At 50.6% G+C, this 24,585-nt stretch overlaps 1 protein-coding gene and 1 long non-coding RNA gene across 13 annotated transcripts in view; both read left to right on the plus strand.

Moving 5' to 3' along the window:
* C2CD2L (C2CD2 like) overlaps window positions 1–13,792 on the plus strand; it is a 44,867-nt gene extending 31,075 nt beyond the window's left edge. For 9 of the 12 annotated variants that reach the window (XM_086861227.1, XM_086861224.1, XM_086861222.1 and 6 more), the window contains one exon: window positions 4,086–4,998. In XM_086861227.1, coding sequence (XP_086717353.1) covers window positions 4,086–4,175 — 90 coding nt within the window. In that variant the 3' untranslated portion in view covers window positions 4,176–4,998. Of the gene's footprint in view, window positions 1–4,085; window positions 5,177–5,283; window positions 6,530–6,607; window positions 6,650–6,743; window positions 6,908–6,990; window positions 7,056–7,132; window positions 8,328–8,421; window positions 8,586–8,668; window positions 8,734–8,810; window positions 8,857–10,328; window positions 10,466–12,264; window positions 12,362–13,319 lie in introns of those variants that run through there. The other 3 variants (XM_086861214.1, XM_086861221.1, XR_015278893.1) reach the window with 2 other exon arrangements.
* A 1,155-nt stretch (window positions 13,793–14,947) lies between these two features.
* Window positions 14,948–16,518, plus strand: LOC147649506 (uncharacterized). Its single transcript, XR_015278897.1, has 3 exons — window positions 14,948–15,033; window positions 16,228–16,300; window positions 16,386–16,518. It is a non-coding gene; the product is annotated as an uncharacterized LOC147649506 (long non-coding RNA).
* The last annotated feature ends 8,067 nt before the right edge of the window (window positions 16,519–24,585 follow it).

Consider the following 24,585-nt stretch of genomic DNA (forward strand, 5'->3'; position numbering starts at 1 on the left):
AAACCTGCCTTTTCCAGGGTGTTAGGGGTATCAGTGAACAGTGAATCCCCATGTTCCATTTTAAATGGAAGGGGGGAAATATTGTTGCTATTTTATGGGTTTGACTTGAGGGGAACCCCCCACTTTCCATCATCCTGAGGTTTAAATTGAGAAGGAAGCCTTATAGTCACTACTTTTTAAGGGTCTGATTGAGTGTTCCCCTTTTCCTATCATTTGAGAGATTTCAATCAAGGGAAAAATAACTTTTTACTTTTAGGGGATTAAATTGAAGGGGGGGAGCACTCATTTATTTGCCATCGTGTTGGTTTAAGAAGGCACGCACACCCCGCCCCCCCCCCCCCCCCGTTGCCTCAGTTTCCGGGGTTCAATTGACAGAAACACCGGCTTTTCCAGCATTAGGCGGGGTCACATGGAGCCGTGGCGCTGCTTTTGAGAGCGATTCTGACCCCTTACAGCCCTGCACGGCAGCGCTTCTGGCATTCCCTGGGGAATTTGGCGGCTGGGCAGCCCCCGAGGAGTGACAGCCGTGCTGAGGCCGGGCGGGCAGGCGGGAGCCGCGGCGCGGAGCTGTGTCTGTCCCGGCTGCTCTGTCCGCTCCGGGCGCGGGGCTCGGGCACCGCTGGGGCCCCTTCGGGCCGGTCCCGGTGCCGCTGGGCGGGCCGGGCTCTCCCGGGGCCGGAGCTGCCCCCGCCCGCCGGAGGAGCCGCTTTCCGGCCGGGAGCGCGGTGCCGCCCCCGGGTGCCGCCGCTGCCGGGGCTCGCGTGGCTCCCCCGGTCCCCCCGCACCTGGAGCGGCGCCAGCCCGGGAGCGAGTCCCGGCGGGGGCCGCTGGGGAACACTTGTGGCTTATTGGCTTCAGAGTGTGCTGGCAAAAGCCGCTGGGAGGAGGGGAGGGGGAAAAGCCCGACCTGCCGGGCTTTTTGTCTCGGGGCTTTGTCGATATTGCTCTTTAGCCGAGCTGTGCCTTTAAATAACGATGTGGTGCCTTCTAGAAACTGTGTCCAATACCTTTTGTACCCTCGCAGGAGGGCTTCGAGCTCAGGTTTTTCCATTGCCGAGTTAACTGCAGGTCCGAGCTGGCAGCGTCCCGTGCATCTGGGGTGTGTGAATCTGTTTGTGATGTTCATTACCCCTGGATGCAGAGCTGGGCTTTTTGGGCAGACTGTATTTCTCAAGCCTCGGGGTTTATTTAAGCCTTGCACGCGATTTTCTGGAGACGCGGGCCGAGTGAGAACTTTGTCTTGGTGCTGTACTGGGGAATGGAAAGCAGGGGGTCCCCGCAATATCCCCGTGGAAGCTGGAATGTCCGAGGGAATGGATGTGACAATTCTCGGGGCTGAACCTGGCTCCCAGCGCTCTGCAGCGTAGGATGCGAGAGAGCAGGGCCGGGGGACAGCAGGGTAGGAACAGCGAGGTGCTTCGTGCTCTGGGTTTGGTGTTGATGTTTCCAGAGCCAGAGCAGGTTGATTTGGTTCAGGTGCACTGGAACAGGATCCAAACCTTGGAAAGGTCTGAGACCAATTGGGAGGAAATGTTTTAAAATGAATGTGTTTCTTGATAGAAATCAGGTTTCAGTTAGTTTTTTAATAGATTTTAAAGGAAATTTTTTTTTGAGGAAAAGTGAAAAAAATGTTTATTTCAATAAGTAGGGCGTAGGAAGAAGAATGAATAACGTTAGATAGTTTATTTGTTGTGGAGTAGAGATCAGGAGATTTAGAAGGTTTTGTGGTTTTTTTTCACGTGTGTTTGGGATGTGGCGTGGGTCTTTTTGAGCCGTGGGGTGTTTTGGTGGTAGCTTGGGTTTTGGGATTGGAGTCAAGTTGAACAGTTTTAGAAGAAGTTACTATGGTTTTGGCAATTATTTTGTATTCACTAATCAATGATGTCAGGAAAATTAATCCACAAACACCAGAGGTTTATGTCCAAAAAGGAGACAGAGGAGTCCTTTTACTTTATTCGAATAAAGGGAGAGGCCATGGGGCATTCCCCTGGGGTTTCTTGAATTTTTGGAGGGCACAGACTACTTTTTATCCTAATTCCTGGCTGCTTGTCCCTTCTCTCTTTCCCCATAGGCTGAGGTACTTGAGAGGTACAGGCTTCCCGGAACGCCTGACACCTGGGATACCTTTCCCCCCCCCCACGCATAATCCCTTTTTAATTCTTAGCTTTTGTGGAATTCATGATACTCTTTCAGTGCCTCTTTGATCTTTTAGTGGAATCCATCCCATTGTTTCTGTTGTCTCTCACTGATAGCTGCATCTTATCAGCAGACCCACAGCTTGTTTGTAAAGACAAACCTGTCATTCCTCTCTATGAGAAGTTATTTTCAAAAAAGTACAAAATGGATTTTTTGTTGTCTCTGTTAAACAATAGAGTTGAGAGAGAATTTGGGGTAGAGTGTATTAGTATTGTATACAGATTGTACGTTAAAAGTTTTTTTTTTCTTTGTTAGTTTTGAAGTTACAGAATTTGTTTAAGCATAAAGCAGATGGTGGGGATATAATGTAATTTTAGGACATTTTATTTTTTATTGTATATCTTTGGCTTAATGGTCAAATTATTTTTTACTTTTAGATATACTTTTATAGAGATACAGGTAAATATAAATAGTGGTAGTAATATTGAGTAAGCAGAGTTATTTATGTGGTTTTTATTCAATATTAGTTTTTGTGGTGGCACATAGTGTGTTGTTTCATTTTTTTGTGTTCACTACGTGAAATTTGGTTTTTGAATAAAGATGATTTTATGAATGGGTTGGTTTGTATTTTAGGTAGAATCAATTAAAATAGATTTTGATATGTATTATTTGGATTTGTTTATTGTATGTACGGGTTCAGATTGGGTAGGGTTTGTTTGGTTAGCTGAGTTTTGGGTGTTAATTAGGTGGCTTTTGTTAGATGCAGTTTTTAATTTTTGGAAGTTTTTTGAGTGGTCCTAAGGTGATTTTTAGTAATTGATTGTATAATTTTATTTTGTTTGTAGTTGGCGTATAATAATGTATATGTTCTATTTATTTAATGTTGTGTTTTTTAGTTTAGGTGTTGATGATAAGTTTGGATTTCTTTCTGTTGTGGTGTTTCTTATTAGCTTCATTTCTGGGGACATAGGCATTTATATGGTGGCTTTTTATAGGTATATTTTTGGGGGTGGTGTTTTTTAACTTGTTGTAGTTTAGGTTGGTTTTTTGTTTTTAATTAGTTATTAAAATTTTTTATAGAGTCTTGGTAATTATTCAGGTATTACTATAAATGTAGAGCTTTGGGGTTTTTTTACTAATGTTTAGGGTTAGTTGAATGGCTTTGAGTTCAGTGACTTGGTTTGATTTTTTTTTTTTAATAGTTGGTGTGATGTGTGGAGTTCAATAGGGTTGCTTTTTATTTATGCTTAACTTTGCTGATGTGATAAGAACTGTTAGTGAAAGAGCATAGCATCTGTTTTTGCTGGTGGTTGTACGGTGTGGGTTTTGTTTTTGTTACCTGTTTTGGGTTTTTTTTTGTTAGTGAGATTAAACTTTATTTTGGGGTTAATTTGTGATTATTTTAAAGATTTTAGTGCAATTTAGGTTTTTGATTTGGGGGTGCTGTGATGAGAGTACTTTATTTGTTTTATGTGGTATTGGGTTGGTGTGGATAGAGAGAATACTTGTTTTTAAAATTTATTTTAGTATTGTTAGTTGAAGTGTTAGGATGCATTGTGTTTCAGTGTTGAATCTTTTTGAGGTGGTTTGGATTTTTTCTAGGTTAAGATTTTTTTCCCTTGGCTGGTGGAGGTATTGTGACTTTATTGATCATATGGGTGAGAATTTGATGCTGTTTGTTTTTTGGTTATTTTTTTTTTAGGAATTAGATTTTTGCAGTAGACCTGGAAGAATTCACTTTATTTCAAAGCATACTAGTTTAATCACATAAAGGTTCCCATATTAATTCATAATATTAGATTCTTTTTCTCATTTAGGTTTTCCAGAATTTACTGTTGATTTAGCAATCAAGCAGGGATGGCACTTCGTTCTTGAAAAGATGGCTATGGAAAAACCTGTGTCTAACAACAAGTACCTGACAGAGGGCAATGATTTTGCTGTTATTACAGGGCCAAATACGAGTGGCAAATCAACTTTGGCATGGAACTGCTGAAGGAGAGGAGTTTCTGGTGGGCTCCCAGTGGCATCTGATGGAGTGACGGTGAGAGCATCTCATAGGGTCTGGGGGAGCACGTGGATGCAACTGGACGTGGAGCACTGCATAAAGGAGGTGGTGAGGGACAAAGCTTTCTGCCAGGAAGCAGCACCTGAACAGCTGAGCCAGTGTGGATTTGCAGGGGTGATCTTTCTCCTTTTCCCTTTTGATTTCATCTTGGCAGTCCTTCCCCAGTGCCCTCAATCTGTCACAAGAATTCCAAAAATAAAAAGGCTGAGTGAACAGTGAAAAGAAGGGGTATAGGTAAGGTGGAGTTCAGGTGTACCCCACCCCAAACCCTAAGCAGCAGCCCTAACAGCGCTCCCGTTTCCTTGAGACAGCTGCAGGCAGGAACCCTAAAGCAGCAGAGTGCCAGAACCCCCGAGAGGTGCAGGCAGTTCCCTGGTGCTAGGGCTAGCCAGGAAGAGATAGTGGGGGGACGATCCACAGGGTTGGGGAAACAGGGGGTTTCCCGCCCCGCCCCACCCTGGGCTCTCTGTCCCTCCGCAGCCGGGGATTGCTCCCACCCCTCCTCGAGGCGGCGGTTGGTAAGGCTTCGTGCCTGGCCTCCGCAAAGAGTTCGGCTCTGTCAGCCTCTGCCCTGTCTCAGGGCCAAACTTAGGTAGGGTAGGGAGCAACTGTGGATTGCCTGGTCCGGGCTAAGGGACATCTCTTGGGGCCTATGGATAAGGAGCATCCCCGGTTGCAAGCGTAGGGTTGTAAGTTTATAGGGTTCAGCGGGGCAGCTTGGCAGTGACATGGAGAGGCTGAGGGAGGGCTTCAGAGGTCAAGGGCTCGAGGGCTGGAGACAAACAGAGAAAAGAAAAGGGGTATAGGTTGGGATATAAGGTAGAGTACAGGACTATTCAAACCCTAAACAGTAGCCCTCACAGTGCTCCCGTTTCCTTGAGGCAGCTGCAGGCAGGAACCCTAAAGCAGCAGAGTGCCAGAACCCCCGAGAGGTGCAGGCAGTTCCCTGGTGCTAGGGCCAGCCAGGAAGCGATAGTGAGTGCTCGGGCCTACTGCTGTCGTATAAGCTGGGGTTTCTATCCTTGGGCTACCCTGGGCTCCCTGGCCCTCACTGACTGGAGAGTCTTCCTCCCCTCCTTGAGGTGGTGGTCATTTGGCTGTCAGCCAATACTGCTGTGAAGCAAGCTTCGGCCTCCCTGTGGGGTGAAGTGTGCAGCCCATGGACCTGGGCATTCTCTAGAGAAGGTAAGTGCTGGGTTTTCACAGATGTGGCACTAAGCTCCTGCATTGATATTTTGTCTTCTTGGTTGTAACTGACCAGGAGTCGACATCCTGACAATGGCAGGAACTTCCCAGATGGCGAGGAGGCCTTCCTTCACACTCCATGTGGATCCACCACACCAAGCATCCGAGAGCTGAGTCAAAGGCTACCACCCGCAGAGGGGATGGAAGCGGGGTGCCGGGTCGGGGCTCGTGACCTGGGATTTTTGAGTCAGCTTTGGGGACGGGGAGGTCCAGGCTGTGGCCCCTTAGGCCGCACGGTGGGAGAGCCTCACTTTTGTTCACAGTGCTGAGGTGTGCAGGACAGAGCAGCCTCGGGGCGTGGCGTGTCACTTGCCCGTCGTGCCTTCTGTGTCTTTTGTGCCTCTTGTGTTGTACGTGCCTTGCCCTGTCTCTTCTGGGGGCTTACCAGAAACGCCAGCATCACTTATAGCATCTCCGATCTCTGGGCTCCTCGGCTCGGCTGCTCTCAGAGGCCTTGGAATCGCGTCTGTTTCGAAAAGCATCCGATCGGATGTCTTTTAGACGTCTTCTTCCGAGCTGTGTCAACAGCCGTGCGCCGCGAGGATCCATTGTTGCGGCTTAGGACTTGAAGAAACGCAAAGATAGGTAGAGGATTGCGGCCATAAGATTCTTGGGCCTCCGTCTTGGCGGTTCCTGGAGTTTGTCGTTCCGTCAGCATCTTCTTCCTCCCGGGTTCTGTGAGCTTCATCAGCTCGCCTTCATTCTCACCCGGCTCATCTCGTTCCGCATTCTCAGTCCTTGCGGCCGTCCTTGTGGCCCAGAGTTTGGTCTCCCCATTGTGTCCCCTCGTCGGTTGTCTGGTGTGTCACGGGTGTCTGGGTGTAGTTGTCCCGGAGCTGCTCTGCCCTGCTGCCCAGCCTGGCTGTAGGTGTAAAAGGCCAAGTCCCAGGCCCCTGTAATTTGAAATTGGCGATGTAGGGTGTAGTCGGGGTCTAGAACATATCCCTAGATCAACACAAGATGTCTGGAGCTGTGACGTTACCCTGCAGCACTTTGACTTTTGTCTCAGCTCTCTTTCAGATGCGGCCGGATGAAATCGGTGGCAGAGCGCCCCATCCAGGGTAAGGGGGTTCCCCCGAGAAGGTAAGTCAGTGTTTGTCTTTGCAGGGCAACTGGAACCGGTCACTGTGTTACAGGTCTCGTCTTTGTCTTTATTTTTAGGAAATAGAGCCAGCTAGCAGCAGTCAAGGTGAAGTGGGCAAGGTGAGCGTTGACCGGTGGAGGGAGGCTGTTGTTATCGCTGGGCTCTCAGTTTCTGGTGCAGCGCCAAGCATCCCTTCTTGTTTGCGTGCTTTAGGCGGTCCAGTCGCGTTTCGTCGAGACCCCGTCGCCAGCCGGCCGGCACGCCTGCTTCGCCGCTCCCGTGAGCCCTGCGGAAGCGTCACAGGGACCGCGTGACGGAGCCTTTTCCACGTAAAGGGGCCGTGTGGGTGGCCTTCAGGAAGGGGCCGAGGGCTTCCCGTGAGTTGGGGATGTCGGGAGGAGGAGCGAGGGCCTGTTCAAGTCTCAGCAACGCCGCATCACTTTTTCTTCTCTTAACTCAGGCGCGCCCTGCGACGACGCTGCCTGGTCCCGGCGTGGCCCTATCGTGCGGCCTCAGGACACGGCCGTGAGTAGCGGAATTGTCGGGTTTTGGCCGACGCCCCGCAAAGATCAGCTGCTGATTTTCTGTTTTATTTTTTGTAGCTGACGGAGAGACGACAGCCTGGCGATGGCAGGAACTTCCCGGATAGCCAGGCGGCCTTCCTTGGCGCTCCGTGTGGATCCTCCCCAGCAGGCATCCGAGAGCTGAGTCAAAGGCTACGACCCGCGGAGGGGATGGAAGCGGGGTGCCGGGTCGGGGCTCGTGACCTGGGATTTTTGAGTCAGCTTTGGGGACGGGGAGGTCCAGGCTGTGGCCCCTTAGGCCGCACGGTGGGAGAGCCTCACTTTTGTTCACAGTGCTGAGGTGTGCAGGACAGAGCAGCCTCGGGGCGTGGCGTGTCACTTGCCCGTCGTGCCTTCTGTGTCTTTTGTGCCTCTTGTGTTGTACGTGCCTTGCCCTGTCTCTTCTGGGGGCTTACCAGAAACGCCAGCATCACTTATAGCATCTCCGATCTCTGGGCTCCTCGGCTCGGCTGCTCTCAGAGGCCTTGGAATCGCGTCTGTTTCGAAAAGCATCCGATCGGATGTCTTTTAGACGTCTTCTTCCGAGCTGTGTCAACAGCCGTGCGCCGCGAGGATCCATTGTTGCGGCTTAGGACTTGAAGAAACACAAAGATAGGTAGAGGATTGCGGCCATAAGATTCTTGGGCCTCCGTCTTGGCGGTTCCTGGAGTTTGTCGTTCCGTCAGCATCTTCTTCCTCCCGGGTTCTGTGAGCTTCATCAGCTCGCCTTCATTCTCACCCGGCTCATCTCGTTCCGCATTCTCAGTCCTTGCGGCCGTCCTTGTGGCCCAGAGTTTGGTCTCCCCATTGTGTCCCCTCGTCGGTTGTCTGGTGTGTCACGGGTGTCTGGGTGTAGTTGTCCCGGAGCTGCTCTGCCCTGCTGCCCAGCCTGGCTGTAGGTGTAAAAGGCCAAGTCCCAGGCCCCTGTAATTTGAAATTGGCGATGTAGGGTGTAGTCGGGGTCTAGAACATATCCCTAGATCAACACAAGATGTCTGGAGCTGTGACGTTACCCTGCAGCACTTTGACTTTTGTCTCAGCTCTCTTTCAGATGCGGCCGGATGAAATCGGTGGCAGAGCGCCCCATCCAGGGTAAGGGGGTTCCCCCGAGAAGGTAAGTCAGTGTTTGTCTTTGCAGGGCAACTGGAACCGGTCACTGTGTTACAGGTCTCGTCTTTGTCTTTATTTTTAGGAAATAGAGCCAGCTAGCAGCAGTCAAGGTGAAGTGGGCAAGGTGAGCGTTGACCGGTGGAGGGAGGCTGTTGTTATCGCTGGGCTCTCAGTTTCTGGTGCAGCGCCAAGCGTCCCTTCTTGTTTGCGTGCTTTAGGCGGTCCAGTCGCGTTTCGTCGAGACCCCGTCGCCAGCCGGCCGGCACGCCTGCTTCGCCGCTCCCGTGAGCCCTGCGGAAGCGTCACAGGGACCGCGTGACGGAGCCTTTTCCACGTAAAGGGGCCGTGTGGGTGGCCTTCAGGAAGGGGCCGAGGGCTTCCCGTGAGTTGGGGATGTCGGGAGGAGGAGCGAGGGCCTGTTCAAGTCTCAGCAACGCCGCATCACTTTTTCTTCTCTTAACTCAGGCGCGCCTTGCGACGACGCTGCCTGGTCCCGGCGTGGCCCTATCGTGCGGCCTCAGGACACGGCCGTGAGTAGCGGAATTGTCGGGTTTTGGCCGACGCCCCGCAAAGATCAGCTGCTGATTTTCTGTTTTATTTTTTGTAGCTGACGGAGAGACGACAGCCTGGCGATGGCAGGTTCCGGGTTCTAGGTCAGGGTTCTAGGTTATGGGTCTAGGTCAGGGTTCTAGGTCAGGGTTCTAGGTCAGGGTTCTAGGTTATGGTTCTAGGTCAGGGTTCTAGGTCAGGGTTCTAGGTCAGGGTTCTAGGTTATGGTTCTAGGTCAGGGTTCTAGGTTATGGTTCTAGGTCAGGGTTCTAGGTTATGGTTCTAGGTTATGGTTCTAGGTGGCCAATCACAGCCGCCCTTTGAATCCAGGCGCGGTCCCGCCAAGCTCAGCCTGCTCAGTCGTGGCCCGTTCCCGCTCCCCCGTTTTGCTGGGGTGCCGCTCCGGCCGCTGTCGCTTTGGGAGCCGGCGGAGCCGAGCTGCCGCAGCCCCGAGAGGTGCTGCTGGGTCCCGGGAAGGGTGGGCGGGGGCTCCCCGTTCAGATCCTGGCCGTAACTTCGCCCAAAGAAACGGGGTGAAGGGGGCGAGCGGGCGGGATCGCGGGAGCGGGGCCTGAGGGGACAGCGGGGGGTCGCGGAGGCGAGCGCGGCGGGAACGGGCGGGCTGGGATTGGCGGGCCCGGCGCTGCCTCAGGCTGTGATTGGCTGGGCTGGCCGGCCGTGGGCTATAAATAGCGTGAGCTGGAGGGGTGCGGGCGTTAGTTCGGCGGCGAGCGGTGGAGAGGCGGCGGCGGAGAGGCGGCGGCAGGAGGCAGCGGCGAGCGGCGGCGTGAGCAATCCAGGGAGCGCCGGTGCGCCAGGACGGGAGCCCTGTGCTCACTGAACTGGGGAGCGCCGGTGAGGTCGGGCGCCATGCCCGCGTCTGCTGGGGCCAGCATCTGGGGGCCGGCGGTGTCCTGGGGCGGCGGGGCCGGTCGTGGCCAATTCTTTCTGCCACGTCCTGGGCTTTTCGGGCGGCCGGAGGCGGGTGCGGGGTCTGGAGTGGCACAGGGAGACAAGCTGTTGTTTCTGCGGGACAGAGAGGAGCTGTTTCGTAGTTTCTGGATTGAAGATAATGTTTAAAATATCGAGAATAAAGCTGGGTTTTTCTCGTTTTTATTATTTTAGTTTGATTTTATTTAAAATAATAATGATTTTCTTTATTACATTGCTTTGTGTTTCTCATTTTATTAAAATAATAAAATTATTATTAATTATAATTACTTTTAACAAGATATATTGTTATCTTGATATGTATTAGTTTAACTAAGTATTAATAAATAATGATTAAATATTTTCTACTATTATTAAATACTATTTGTTAGTCATAATTTAATTAAATATTTATTATTTATTAGATTGTTATTATTTACTAATTATAATTTAATACTATTAAATACTAATTAAATATTACTTATCATTAATTATTTAATTAAATATTTATTAGTTCTTCGTTAGCTAATATTTATTAATTTTTATTTACTGACTATTAATTAAATATTATTTATTAATTGTTAAGTAAATATTGATTAATTATTTATTAGCTCGTTATTATTTATTATTTAATTATTAATTAAAGCTCTAGGTGATTTCCAGGAGCAAAAAAAAAGGCGATAGTCAAGGTGCTTGTGAACTGGTGTTAAAAGACAAATTCTTCATTGTCAATCCAGCTACCATTCTTGTTCAGTTAAACTCTGCAACAGATCTCCCACAAAGGTAATTTTCTGCTTCTCTGGCTTAATTCTATTCATCTTTTAGAGAGTAATTAGCACTGCTTGGTGTTCTTTTAAGCCCAACTAATTGCACCTTGTTTTAGGAGAGAAAGTTAATGCCTCTCCATGTAGGTTAGTGCAGCAATTTATGATGAGAGCTGGGACCAGGCAGCGGTGTGGACCAGGGGCACCATTGCTGCTGCTGCTGGTGCCGCCACCAGAAGCCTGGTGCTTGCTCCATTGCAAAGGTTTCCCAGTTCGAATTTGAGCTGTTTTCTGGATGCTGTGGCTAGCAGCAGTGAGCCCACATTGCCAGCGGCTGCCTCTGCTACTCAGCAATGGTCAGAGGGGTGCAGGACAGACTTGATTGCGCCTGGAAGTGTGTGGCAGCAGAAGGATGCCCACAGCACACCATGGTCACATGGTTATAGAGTCGTAGGGGATGGTGACAGGGCCACCACCTGCCACACAGTCAGAGGGGCTCAGCCAGGACCAGCTCTAGTGCCACCAGGGAGGCAGAAGGGGCTGGATGTGGCTGTGAGGCAGTGGTGTGACCCTTACAGGGAAGTCCTCCTCTGGGATAGTCACTTTTTAGTGATATCTGTAGGTCAAGACTCCTGCTACAGTAGCATTTACCAAATTGTTCTATGCTCAGTTGTGTCCTGCTGTTGCTGCTTCTGAAGGATCATGGAATCACAGAATGGTTTGAGTTGGAAGTGACTTTAAAGCTCATCTCATTCCACCCTTGCCATGAGCAGGGACACCTTCACTAGACCAGGTTGCTTCGCCCTGGCCTTGAACACTTCCAGGGATGGAGCACTTCCACGATGGCTGTTTGACTTCCTTTCCCTGCAATGGCAAATGCCTTTGCTGGGGTTCCTCTGCTGAAATCACACCCTGACCAAATGCAACACCAACAAAAATCTGGACTTGTGCCAGACTGCCATCATCAGAGCTCAGCCAGCAAACAGTGCTCAGCAAAAGGCAACTAGACATTGTGTTTGGAGGCCTCATTTATGGAGCTGCTGATGAGGCATCAGTGACTTTGATAATGTCAAGGACTAGAAAGCAAATGCTTCCACGATAAATCTTGTCTACTTTGAAAGTAGGTTATACTTTGAAAGCGCTTTAGTTCTTAGGAATTTAATATTTCTATGTCAATTGTAAGACAAGTAATTGGATGGGGAGAAGGTTGTTACCGGAACCTGAGATCAAAGGCAGGATTTGAAATGATGTGCAGGTGGGTGTCTTTGTTCACTGCAAATGTGACTCTGGAGGTTTTGCAGGCACCACTTGTGTTTGAAATCATGGAAGCACAGAATATTCTGAGCTGGAAGGGATCTGCATAGATCAACTCCTAGCCCTGCACAGAACACCAAAATCCACCCTGTGCCTGAGAGCATTGTCCAGATGCTTCTTGAGCTCTAGCAGCCTTGGGGCCATGACCATTCCCTGGGGACCCTGTTCAAGTGCTCAACCACCTGCTGTGGGAATACCCTTTACCTAATATCCAGGCTAAACCTCTCTGCACGCATGGCAGAGAAGACCACTGTCCCAGCACCTGCCATGCCCAGGGTACTCATCCACAGACTGGTGTGTCCATGGAGGGAGGGGCTCCAGACCTGGGCTTAATCCTCCCTGGGAGGATTGTTTTCCCTTCCATGAGAGCGGGTTGTTTTAATCGCACTAAGCAGTTTATATTGAGGTTATCGAAAACTCTTTCTGCCTATGCTGGGAGATACTTGGGTTGTTTCTAGAAAAAACTCTGCCTCCTCCTGCCCTCACTCACCCCTTCCTCTCTAGGGAAGGAGTTTCCCACATCCCATATGCAACATTTCCCTGATCTGTCCCTTTCCAAATTGCAAGCTGCACAACTGTGAGCTGGCATCAAGACTCTGAGGTAAGCACAAACTGCCTGAATCCAAGCCCTCCCTGTGGGGCCGCAACCCCAGAGCCCCTGGACATGGAGCATAGCTGCAACACCATGGCCATGGATTTCCCTGAAAGGATGAAGCAGCACGGTGGAAGTCCCGGGGCACTGTCTGAGGAATTGCCCTCCCTGTGCCATGCTCTCACCTGGGGAGAGCAAGAATTGTACAGCCCTGTCCCAGAGCTCTATGCCCAGCCTGCCTGAGCAGTGAGCAAAATGGGATCAGTTTAATTATAATTTGATATTCCAGCCTTAAACTTTCTGTAAACCAGTGGCTGCTGGACAGGTGAGCTGGACTCCTGTGCCTAATGTAGATTGATAGCAGATCAGCTTTTCTGTCTCAATTTGCTTATGACCTAGAGAATTAGCAGAGAGGATCTGTTATCCTGCCAGTGCACTAATGGCTTTGGCAAGAGAAGAGCTCCTGAGGGAAGCAGTGGTATTTGCTAACCTTTCCGCAATTTGCTTTACATAATAACACACTCCTCCAAACGTCCACAGCGTGACTGGCCATTCCTCTTCGCCTGCACATGCCTTGATATTTCACTTTTTAAATTTCACAACTAGTGCACAGTAAGAAAAGGTGCCGAATGCCTCATGTCATTCATCTTCCCTCTCCCTTCAGAGGCTATTCTTAGCCATGCCATCAGTTTAGTAATTCAGAGGGAAGTACTTTTCCTTTTCAAGGTCTCTAAAGATTTCCTATTTCTATATGTCCAGCTAGAAAAGAAAAACAATCTGAATCTGCCTGCCAATCTGCCCTTCAGCTCACTGGTTTTCTCCAAAATGCGTTGCAAGGCTGGGAGCATAGCAGAAACCCTCTCTGGGGGCACTTCTAAAGGCAGTAGGACAACTGAGCACACAGTGTGCTGAGGATCAGGCAGGACACTCCAATGACACACCATCCTAATGAGCTTCTGAAAATTAGTTTTTCAGGCACAGGCAATGGGAGTGGAAGCAGGAGCCCAAAAGGGGGAATGAAATTGCTAGTGGTGAACCAGAGAAAATGCAAGTTAATTCTCCTTCTCCACATACCATTGTGGAGTGGGAATTGCAGCCTGTCTACTGAGAAGCAGAGATCAGCACCTCTCCTTTGCTTGGAAATGGCTTTGCCTAATATCCCAGTGCCCATGGACTGAGCTCAGTGCCCTGTGAGGAGGCACATGCTGCAGGAGGTAGCTGCTTGGACCCTGTGGCTGTGGGATCTTCTGCCCCAAACACTGTCAGACTCATTCATGGAAGGGGCACAGCTGATAGGCCTTTCTCAGAGCTGGTCCATGGCAAACATTTCTCCAGGGATGCAGCAGTCACAGCTGTGCCTCACCCAGGTAGGACAAAACAATGGAAAACTGATCAACTAACTAAATTAATTAACTAATTAAAATTAATTAACTGAGTACACATGCACCAGCCCAGTCTCCTTCTCTTCCCACTCGCAAGCAACTCTCCCCCACGTGCAGTACTCAGGGGTGGGAGCTATACAACTGGGGATGATAAATGCAGTTAGTCCAAGCTGCCACCATCACTTCATGTGACAGGTATGTTCAGACACTGTTCTCAGCCCTACAGTCTCCCTGCACACCCACCACCCACCATGCCCTCCCCAGGAATCACATAATTCCTCACCCTGACAGCCCAGTCCAAGTGCCAGCAGCTGCAGCTATTGTTGTTACATGCTGCCATTTATGAGTGTTTTTATTTCAGATCATTACGATTTTTTATTATATTTTATTTAGATTATTTTATTCAGATTATTATATTAATTATTCAGATTATTATTATTCAGATTCTTGACGTTAAAAGCCCATAATTAAGATAATTAAAACAAAGACATTTGCCTTGTAATCAGCATATATTTCAATAAGATGTTTTAATTTACAGGTGAAAGTTCTGAGCTTATTATTTAAATAATGTTATCTATATTGACAACATGCTATATAGATCTGATTGTTTAGGGTGTTTATGATACTCCTTTATTTTTAAATCCTTTTTCAATTTGATGAACACACATCAAACCTCCAGGACATGAGAGAGAGTAGCTCCTCAGGGAAGCCAGGCAGACCTGTGTTAGTGGTTGCTTGGATTGCCATGGGGAGGCACTATACAGAGCCACAGCTTGGTCGAGGCACTGCAGTGATTCTGGAATCATGCAGTACAGAACTGGAAGGTATCCACAAGAATCACTGAGTTCAACTCCTGGCCCTGCACAGGACAATTCCCAAAATCCCAACATCTGCTTGAGAGCATTTTCCAAATGCTTCTTTGACTTCGGGTCGGCTCGGGTAGGGTCGGCGCGGCTCGGGTCGCCTCGGGGAGACACGAGTAGGCCCGTCTCGGGTAGAGACACGAGTAGGCACGGCTCGGGTAGAGACGCGAGTAGGCACGGCTCGGGTAGAGTCGGGTCGGCTCGGGTAGAGTCGGGTCTGCTCGGCCCCGCCCGGCCCCGCACGGGCCCGCGTTCCCGCTCTGCCCCCGGTACAGTCCCGCACGGCTCGGTACAGCCCATCACGGCTCGGTACAGCCCATCACGGCACGGTACAGCCCATCACGGTACGGCCCCGCTCGGGGCGGTGCCCGGAGCCGCGCGGCGGGGCCGGGACGGAACTGGAGAAGGGAGCGGGACCGGGCAGAGGCCGAGAGAGGTGCGGGGTCCGGGGGAGCCGAGCGGAGCGGGGACAGCCGGGGACGGGGGGATACTGGTGGGGAGGGGGGCCAGAGCTGGGATCTGGGGGAACTGAGGTCTGGGTTACTGGTTGTGGTGGGGTCTAAGTTACTGGTGGAGTCCGGAGAAACAGGGCTTCGTGGTTACTGCTGGGGCTTGGGGGAACTGGGGTCAGGGTTTCCTTGTCGGGTTTGGAGGGACTGAGATCTGCGTTCCTAATGGGGTGTGGGGTTACTGCCTCTGGTCAGGTATGGGCTTAAAGCTGGGGTTACTGGGGTGTGGGGTCAGTGCAAGGGTGGGGGAATGGGGCATAGGGTGGGTGGCCCAGCTGGGCTGCTGGGTGGGGTGCAGTGCGACAGGGTGGGGTGGGGGTCCCTGGGTGTGGTGAGGGTGGGTCAGCTGCACTTTCGTTGATGCGGGTTGTCATCCCTTGACGGTGGCCTTGGGCTGTGGGTCCCAAGTTGCCTGGTCTCCCAGGCAGTGTCTGACCTGGGATGGGAGCCTGGGGGCTGCTGCCCCATCCCACATCCGTCCCCACAGCCCCTGCTCCAGCAGTGTCCCCATGGACAGCCTTGCTTATGGAGTGGCCGCTCTGTGTTTTCTTCAGAAAAAGGAAAAAAAGTTCCCTTTCTTTACTGCTGAGCTCATTCTTAAACATTTATATTAGGGGGATTTGCGGGGCGGGGAAATAACTGTGTAATGTCTTAGGAGCAGGGGAGCATTCCAAAAGCATGACTGCGGGGCCTTTTCCAGCACTAGCACTCTGGCAGCCAAGTCTCTCAGTGGCCGCCAACCTCCCTAAACCCAGCCCCAGCCTTCCAACCCCTCCGGGAGAACGGGACTGTGATCCCTGGCTTGCATCTGCGTGGAGTGGGCTGGGAGCAGGGGCTTGGCTGAGCCCCCTCAAGCTAATATCCCCAGTCGGGAAACTGGACACTAGAGGCAGTGGTTTGGCTGGCTGCGTATCATGGGGACCAGTTGCGTTTTGTTTCTATTTTGCCAAGTGCTTTTGGTGTCCAAACAGTTTCAGTTTATGTCCAGCTCCTCCTCCTCAGCTCAGGTAGACACTGCATGAGATTTTATGGACTTCTGCTTGAATCCAGGTTCCTGACAGCTACAGCTTCTCCAGGGAAATATGTAAGTGAAAATAAGCCAAGTCACTATCTTGCTACAGGTTATCAGGAACCTTTAACCAGGGTCACCTCCCGACTTGCTGTTTGCACCGGAGAAGCGCACTGACGTGAAAAGTAAGGAATTGTATTAGCAAATAGTGATCGGCGCTGGGGCAGGTAGGTGTTGCACAAGTACAGGCATCTGCTGACATTGTGGCAGGTTGTTTGGAGCTTTCAACAAGACATTTGCGCTACCGTGAGGCTGGGAAGGCTGTCACTACTGCAGGAGGTAAAATAAGAACATGGCATGATGTCCTTTGGAAAAGGAGGTAAGGGCAGGCAGCTTTTCCCACACTGCTCAAACACCTGTGGTTTGACCTTTGTTTAGGCTTTCAAATTCTTCTGTTCCAAGTCCCTTTCTCTGTTTTGCTTGTGGATGTTTTCTGGGGGATTTAGCAATGAAAATGAGCCACCCCGGACACTTTGCTCCAGGTCTAGGTCTGGGAAGTTGCCCTTTTCCACTGGAGTGTGTGTTAAGCCCAGCCTGCCTGGTTGTGCACAAATATCTCCAAAACCATGGGAAAGGTCTAAACTTGTGCACTGGGTTGAGCTCCTACTTTGACAATCACTTGTCATTTGGATATAGCAGGTCTGGAGGTCTGAGGAAGGTTTCAGGCAGCTCTCAGTGGTAAATACAGACATTTTCCTTGGTCTTTGCTTCTGGCAGCAGAGGGATGGCAGGTGAGCCAGGAGCAGTGGGCAGCGGTGGTGCGGGTGGGCGTGGGTCAACCCTGGGTGTCAGCGAGGGCTGCTGGCCAGGGCTGAGGGCTGCTCTGTGCTGCACAAACTGCACAGCTCGGCCAGCCTGGGGGCTGGATGAGCATGAAATTACAGGTGCTGCTTTGCCAAAGCCAGCGCCACTTGGATGGTCTTGCTGCAATCCCAAGCTCTGCCCTGCCCTTTGAATTTCCCCTCAGCACAGCCGTTTGCTTCCAGCCCTTTTTGGAAATGTTTTCTGCCATTCAACCTTAATGATTCCATGATGCTGTAGTAAGAGTCCCTCCGGTGCTTGCAACAGTGGCTGAGACACTTGTCCTGTACAACCTTGGCCATGGCTTAGGTATGTCAGCAAATGAAATTCCCCTCAGTGGATATCCCTGTGGGGTTTAATTTGGAAGTTTCCTTACTTTATCATTGTACCAGTGAGTCCAAACTGCTAAAACTATTTCTGTAGTGGAACTGCCCCACAGCACTGGGGGTATCCCTGTGGGCAGTGTCCCTGCCAAGGGGCTGCTCCCAGCACAGCTCTTTGCCCCCCCAGCCCTGCCCAGACTCAGAGCTGTGCCTCTGGCCAGGGCTGTGATCCCTGGTGTGACTGGTCCGACTGGGGTGGGGCCGTCAGCAGTGTTTGGGAATTTCTACTTTGGAGCAAAACCCCTCTGTTACCTCTAGGAAGTTGAGTCTGGCCAAGGAGGTTCATTGAAAGATTCCTGCCCCTGGTTGGAGTCCTTCAAAGCACTGACATCTTTGTCTGCTATTCCTGAGTCCCCATAGCGCAGACACTGGATGATGGACACATCCTGCTGCTGGAGGAATCACTGAGTTCAACTCCTGGCCCTGCACAGGACAATTCCCAAAATCCCACCATCTGCTTGAGAGCATTTTCCAAATGCTTCTTTGACTTCTGTCAGGCTTCAGGCTGTGACCACTTCCCTGGGGAGCCAGTTCCAGAGTCCATGATACTCTACAGCATGAGTTTGGGTGGCCTCAGACCTCTCCAAAACACTCAAAAGAGAGATTCTGGCTCTGGGAAATTATTTCTCACTCTACTGTGTCAGAGGCTGTTGAAAATAGCTGCTGTCAGTATCCAGGAGTTCCTGTGTGTCAGCAGTGGGGTGAGAGATTGTAAGGGGCTGTCTGTTCACCTTGCCAAAGGAGCTGGAGTATCTCTGATGTTCTCTGATTTGCTCTCCATCCCTGGTTCCTGGGGCAGCCTCACAGGCAGCTATCCTTCCTCTGTTCCAACAGGGGCAGGGTACTCCTGGCTGCTTGTGCCTCCATTCCATCTGTGCCTCCATCCTGCCCACGCCTTCATCCTGCCCACGTCTCCATACCGCCAAACATGGTCTTACACAACAGGCAGCAGCAACAGCAGACCTTGCTCCTCCTCTACACCTAGAGATTGCCTTTTCCACCCAGCAATATCTTTTGGAAGGTTTTTCACAGTGACATTGTCCCCATGAATGTTGGTGTCAGCCCAGTAGCAGGCACGCAGTTCCACTTACCAGGACAGTGCCTGCAGCCAGACTTCTGCCAAGGAGAGGGATGGGGAGGGTGGTGTCACCAATGTCCCTGTGCTGGCTGCTGGGTAACAAGTATCTGCTCTGTTCACCTGACAGTGCTCCAGAATACAATGCACCTTCCCTCAGCTGCAGCTGGCAGCCCTTCATTTCTCAGGCTTAAAAATAGTCACAGGCATTATAAACAGCCCTGCATGGAACACAACAGAAAACTTGTTTTTCATCCTCTCCATGTTCCTTGTGGGAACAAATGCTCTTATCTCCCTTATGTGCTTGGTTGACTTCTCTGTGCAGGACAGAGACGTGGAATATACAGCACATCCAGCACCATGCCTTGTATAGAGGAAATTATCTGTTTATTTCTGCTTCTATGATGTTCCAAGTTCTTCAGCGGAACCAGGATGAAGCAGCAGCCACTGGAGAATCATTTGGAGACCGGTGCCCACCAGCCTCTGAGCTTTCAAAAAAAATCTGCTCACAGAGGACAGACTTTGGCTCTTTCTCAAGAGCGCCTTCCAAATCCAAGGGCTGTCTGGCATACTCACATTAATGAACACTCGCACATTAACAGTTATGAAGTTTTTACCTTCTGCTAAAAAGGTATGAATTATGCGTCAGGGAAATACAAGAGTTAGCGGTGTGTAAAGAGCTTGGAGCGGCCCACGGATCCGGTGTGCGGAGGCGCCACAAGCCCTGGGGTTTTCCTATCTCTGCCAGCCCCATTCTGGCTGTCGGCAAGTCAGCGCACGGGCTCCCATCCCAGTTTGGTGCATTATTGGAGATGCAAAAACACTCGCTCGCGGTGAGAGACTTCTCCAGGGTCAAGCTGTTCAAGTATAAGCAATTTATTACAAGGGTACAAGGAGGGGAGACCCGTGTCCGCCACCAGCCTCGGCGTCCACGTGGTCAGGGGGAGAGGAGAGAGAGCAGGTAGAGCAGGGGAGGTGAGGTTGGAAGGGGGAGGGAGGGAGTAAGAGAGCAACAGAGGGAAAGAGCAGGGAAGGCGAGAGGGGTAGGAGCAGGGAGAGGGGGCTGAGAGTTAAGAGGGGGGAGAGGGGAGAGGGGTAAAGGGAGGAGGGAAGAGAGAAGAGTAAAGAGGCAAGAGGTAAGAGTAAAGTGAGCGAAGTTCTTGTTACAATCCAATATATCTTTTTCTATCGTGAATATTCTAATTACCAGAAACCAATCACCATGAGACACACCCACTAAAGAATTTACATACAACCTATGGGCTTCCCTGTATTAACATACAGTGTTGCATTTTATACTCTACAGAGCTTTACAAGTTCTTTCCTTGCTTCTTTACGTTTGGACTCTTCTTATCAGCAGAAGGACATTGTTTTATCAACAGGGATTCTCCTCTAGCTGGCTAGGCTATTGTTCTTTGGTTAACCAGTACTCAGTATCCTATAACTCAAAGCAGGCTTTCATTTCTACTTTGATTCTAGCCTTCATATTTTCACAATCTAGTGCCAAACAATCACATTCATAAGGTTTCCCTGTTTCACCTTCCCCAACATCTCCCCTGTCTCGATGAACTATTTAAGATAATAGAAACTGTCTTGTTAGTTTTTGCACACACTGAAGTATAATGGGTACTGCTGCTAAGACTACAATTAACACTTACTAAAACAATTAAGCTTATTTTACAGAGTTCTCTTAGCCAAGGTGCAAAGCTTAAACCTTTAAACAAATTGTCCAGCTTCTCTAACTTTTGACGGTCAGATTGATTCACTTTAGAATTATCAATGAGTTTGGTTGGCTAAATTTTTCAAATTTTGCAGCTGTGTATGAATGGGAACAGTATGATCAGACAAACAGATGGTATCAAAGCTTGCAGTCTTTGGCTAAGGCAACCCAGGTATTTATCTTGGACTGATTTACAGGTAAAGTTTTACTACAAAAATTAAAGCAAAAGGGTAAAAACAACACGCATTCATGCAAATAACGGGATTTTGGTTTTTTGGGGTTTGTTGGTTTTTTTTTTTTTTTCTTGAACCGTCTCTGGTAGATCACTTTCTCTCAAAGTCTTTCTAAGTTCCTTTGCTTGAACTGTCACTGTTTGTGCTACAGTATCTGCATGTGAATAATCTTTCTTTATTTCCCTCCATTTCTCGCTCCCGTTCTCCCCCGTGTTTCGTGGCTGCTGCTGGTGGTGCAGGGGGTTTCAAGAGTCGCGCGCGCTGTTTTGTCAGGGGCTGTGACGGTGGCCGCGTAGGTGAACCCGGAAGTGGCAGCACATCGGTGCGAGGTGGCCGTGGCTGTCGCTGTTTCACATTGTCGGGGAGAGTTGTTGGCGCAGCAGATACAGACGGGATCTGTGCCGGTGTTAGCAGTGGGGCAGACAGGCGGGGGCCGTGTTCCGCCGTCGGACGGCTTCGGTGGTGGACACGGGGGCGTGAAGGCGCATGGCGGGGACTCGACAGTGGCTGGGCTGGGCGGTGGCAGAGGCAACCCGGGTGTCAGCAGTTGTAGAGCCGGGGTCCCGTGCCTGTTCTCTTTCTCCCCCTCCGCAGTTTGAGAGGCTGGCACAGGGGGGTGGCACGGGGGGCCCGGGGGCGGCGGCGGCAGGAGCATCGGCGATAGAAGCGGCGACTGCGCATGCGTGCATGACGTCAGCGCCGCAGGGCTGCATGGGGGAGTGGTGGGCGGCAGCGCGAATTTCGGATCGGCGCGCGCCGCACCGCACAGAACGGTGTCGCTGGACGGCGGCGGGGCCGGGGCCCGCGGCCCCACGGACGCCGGAGCCCGCGGGGCACCAAGGCAGCGCGGGCAGCACGGAGGGGGTGTAGGGGAGCTGAGCTGCAGGAACCGCGATGCCGAGGGCGGGCGGGGTGGCGCAGCCGGGAACCACGGTGTCGGCGGGGGAAGGCGGGACCGCGGGTATCGCGCCGCCGGGGATCGGCGGAGCCGCAGCGGTGGCAGGGCCCATAGCCGCGGGGACGGTGGAACGGGGCGGGACCGCAACATCGGGGGAAGCTGGGACGGCAGGAGGGGAGCAAAAGCGGGGGGGCGGTGGGACGGGGAAGGCGGGGAGAGGGGTGGGAACGGAGCGTGCCGGAACTGGGGTAGGGGGAACGGGGGCCGCGTGGTCGGGGGGAGGAGTAGGAGAGACGGAGGTCACGGGGTACGGGGGGCTGGTCGCGCCTTGTGTATTCGCAGCACACATTTCTACCAGTGCTCTGCAGGCTGGGAGGAGTTTAGCGGCTGCCATATCTCGGCGGGAAATGTTATTGAAAAGCTTATTACCAACTGTGTCCCAGAAATCTCTGGTAAAAAAATCTGAGTGTTTTGCGTTTGGGAAATTAACTAGAGTCCAGGTTAGGAGGGTTTTTAGTTCTCGTTTAGGCAAATTACTTTGGCTGGCTTTCAGTAAGAATTTTAGTTGCTTATACAGCTTTTTGTCTGGGGTTGAACAGTTCTGACCCATGATAGACTGGTTTGTGACTCACCTCTTATTTAAATGATGTTGGCTCGTCTCTCAGAGCTCGGGCGATGGGTGCTAGCCAGGCACCTCCCGTCCGTTCTCGGGTGTCACTTAGTAATACTCGCACATAATCACGCTGCCGAGTCGTCTAAAAGCTACGTTTGGACACTGCAGCGGAAAAACTTTTAGAGAGATCAGGGTGCAGATGCTGTGGCAGCGTTTTCCCCTCGCTCGACCACGTAGAGGCTTTCCCCGCCCAGCCCAGGTGGGACGTCGCCTTGCAACGCCCCCCTGAGCTCCACGGGGGCTCCACAAAAACCAGGGGTTCAGACGCTGCTTGGCAAGCTTCACCTCGAATAAACCACGCAGGGGGGCGTGTCCCGTGTAGCACAGAAGAGACGTGGCTTCGCCACACCTCTCAGTGCCACAGGGCCCTGCGGAAACCAGGGGTGCAGACGCTGCTCGGCGACGTCCACCCCGAAAAACCCACGCAGGGGGGGTGTCCCGTGTAGCACAGAAGAGATGTGGCTTCGCCACACTTCTCAGTGCCACAGGGCCCTGCGGAAACCTATGGGCTTCCCTGTATTAACATACAGTGTTGCATTTTATACTCTACAGAGCTTTACAAGTTCTTTCCTTGCTTCTTTACTTTTGGACTCTTCTTATCAGCAGAAGGACATTGTTTTATCAACAGGGATTCTCCTCTAGCTGGCTAGGCTATTGTTCTTTGGTTAACCAGTACTCAGTATCCTATAACTCAAAGCAGGCTTTCATTTCTACTTTGATTCTAGCCTTCATATTTTCACAATCTAGTGCCAAACAATCACATAAGGTTTCCCTGTTTCACCTTCCCCAACAGTGCCTGCCCAAAGGCTGGCCTGGGAAGTCTGTGAGCATGTCTGGCTCTGCTCTCCCTGGGAAAGACACAGCTGCTGCTGCTGCTGGCCCTGCCCTTGATACGCCACCAGCTTCACCACATTGGACTTTCCCCACAGAGTGAAAATAATGAAAACCAGAGCCACGTCATTTTGTTGTAATAAGGCATTTTCTGCAATCCTTCACAGCCTGCCCTTCACTGCCACAGGGACTAGCTCTCGGTGGTGCCTTTAAGCCTGGCAGTAGGTTTGGTTTTTGGGAACCGCTACGTATGTTTGCTTCCCGGGGTGGGGAGGGCTCATTGGAGGTTTTCTCCCAAATTTGCCCTAAACCATGACAGGGGACCTGACTACATGGGGCTGGGTGTTCATCCCACTCGTGTGCTGCAGCTATGGCAACATTGCCTTCCCAACCTCGTTCCCTAAATTAGCTGCTATTTAGGCTTTGTTTATAGCTCTGCTTAAGAAACAGAGTGTTGCATGTAAAGGTTCTTATTTATTATTTGGCAGATGGGGATCTGTTAAATTCCAGTTGGAAATGAGTTGTGGGAAGATCAGGCTCTTTGCAGAAACTTCCTTCTAAAACAATGGAACAGGACCAGGGACACGGAACTCACGCACCTATGGCACTGCCCTGGGAATGAGGGACAGCAATTAACAAAATTAACTTCACAGAATCATAAAATGGTTTGGATTGGAAGGGCCCTTAAAGCTCATTACCTCAGCCCTGCCGTGGGCAGGGACTCCTTTCCCAGGCCAGGTTGCTCAGCACCATACAGGATTCTGTGCCACAGCTCCCAGGTCCTGTTGTGCCACTCATGCCCATGATGGTCTCCTGCTTTATGTATGCAGCAAATCTTGTAAGATTTCCTGTCTTTTTTCTCTTCCTTCTCTCCATGCACAGTCCATGAACAGCCACCTCTCTGCCTGCTGCTCCGTATGGAATTTTTACAGGTGCAATGTACATTTTGACAAGGATTGTGAAGGCCCGAGGGCAACAGAGATATTAATTGCACACTGAATATTCCACTCATTACTAGGACAAAGCTTCCCATTAAATAATTCACAAGTGGAAGACATGCTGAGGAAACTACCTCTCCAGAATAGTGTCCAGGCTCCCATGAGCTGAAGGAGAGTTGCAAACAAGCAACAGGCAAACGGTTTGACATAGTTTTATTTTCTCCCAGTACCACTATGATCTATAAGCCATAACAGGCAGATCTTTCCAAAGAAGCTATAAGAACTCGTTAATATTCATGCTTTTAAATAACGAGGCAGCAACGGCTCAGCAGCGATTATACCCAGTAAATTTTGATGCACTCAGTTCACATCCCTAGAGGCTCCAGCTCTATCAGCTGGGATGCTAGGTGAAGGACAAGATGCTCTGCTCCTCTCGTCTTGCTCTGGCTTGTCTCCCACCAATCCAGCTGCTGCTGTTTTCCATCAGTCTGCATCTCTCAGCTAGTGGCTGTGCTCTAGGTAAAACCCCACTGCTGTGTTTACCCATGTAAGCCAATCCTCGAAATCTGGCACCAGGCAGCATTCAACATGAACCTGCAGTTAATTACACCTTCTTGCTAAAATAATTGAGTAGCCTACATTCTGATTGCAGTAATTGCATCCTAATGAACTTACGTGTCAGCTTGTTGCACACAACTTTGGTGCTCCATAATATATATAAACATATAAAAATATATATAAATACCAAGTTAAGTTCATAGTTCAATCTCGAGGCACCTGAGGCACAAGGAGTCCAGAACCAACCTCCTGAATGGAGAAGGCTGGACTTGATGTTCTTGGAGGTCTTTTCCAAATTTA

This window comes from Cyanistes caeruleus, chromosome 23, assembly GCF_971803275.1.
Source record: "Cyanistes caeruleus chromosome 23, bCyaCae1.hap1.1, whole genome shotgun sequence".
Classification (NCBI taxonomy): domain Eukaryota; kingdom Metazoa; phylum Chordata; class Aves; order Passeriformes; family Paridae; genus Cyanistes; species Cyanistes caeruleus.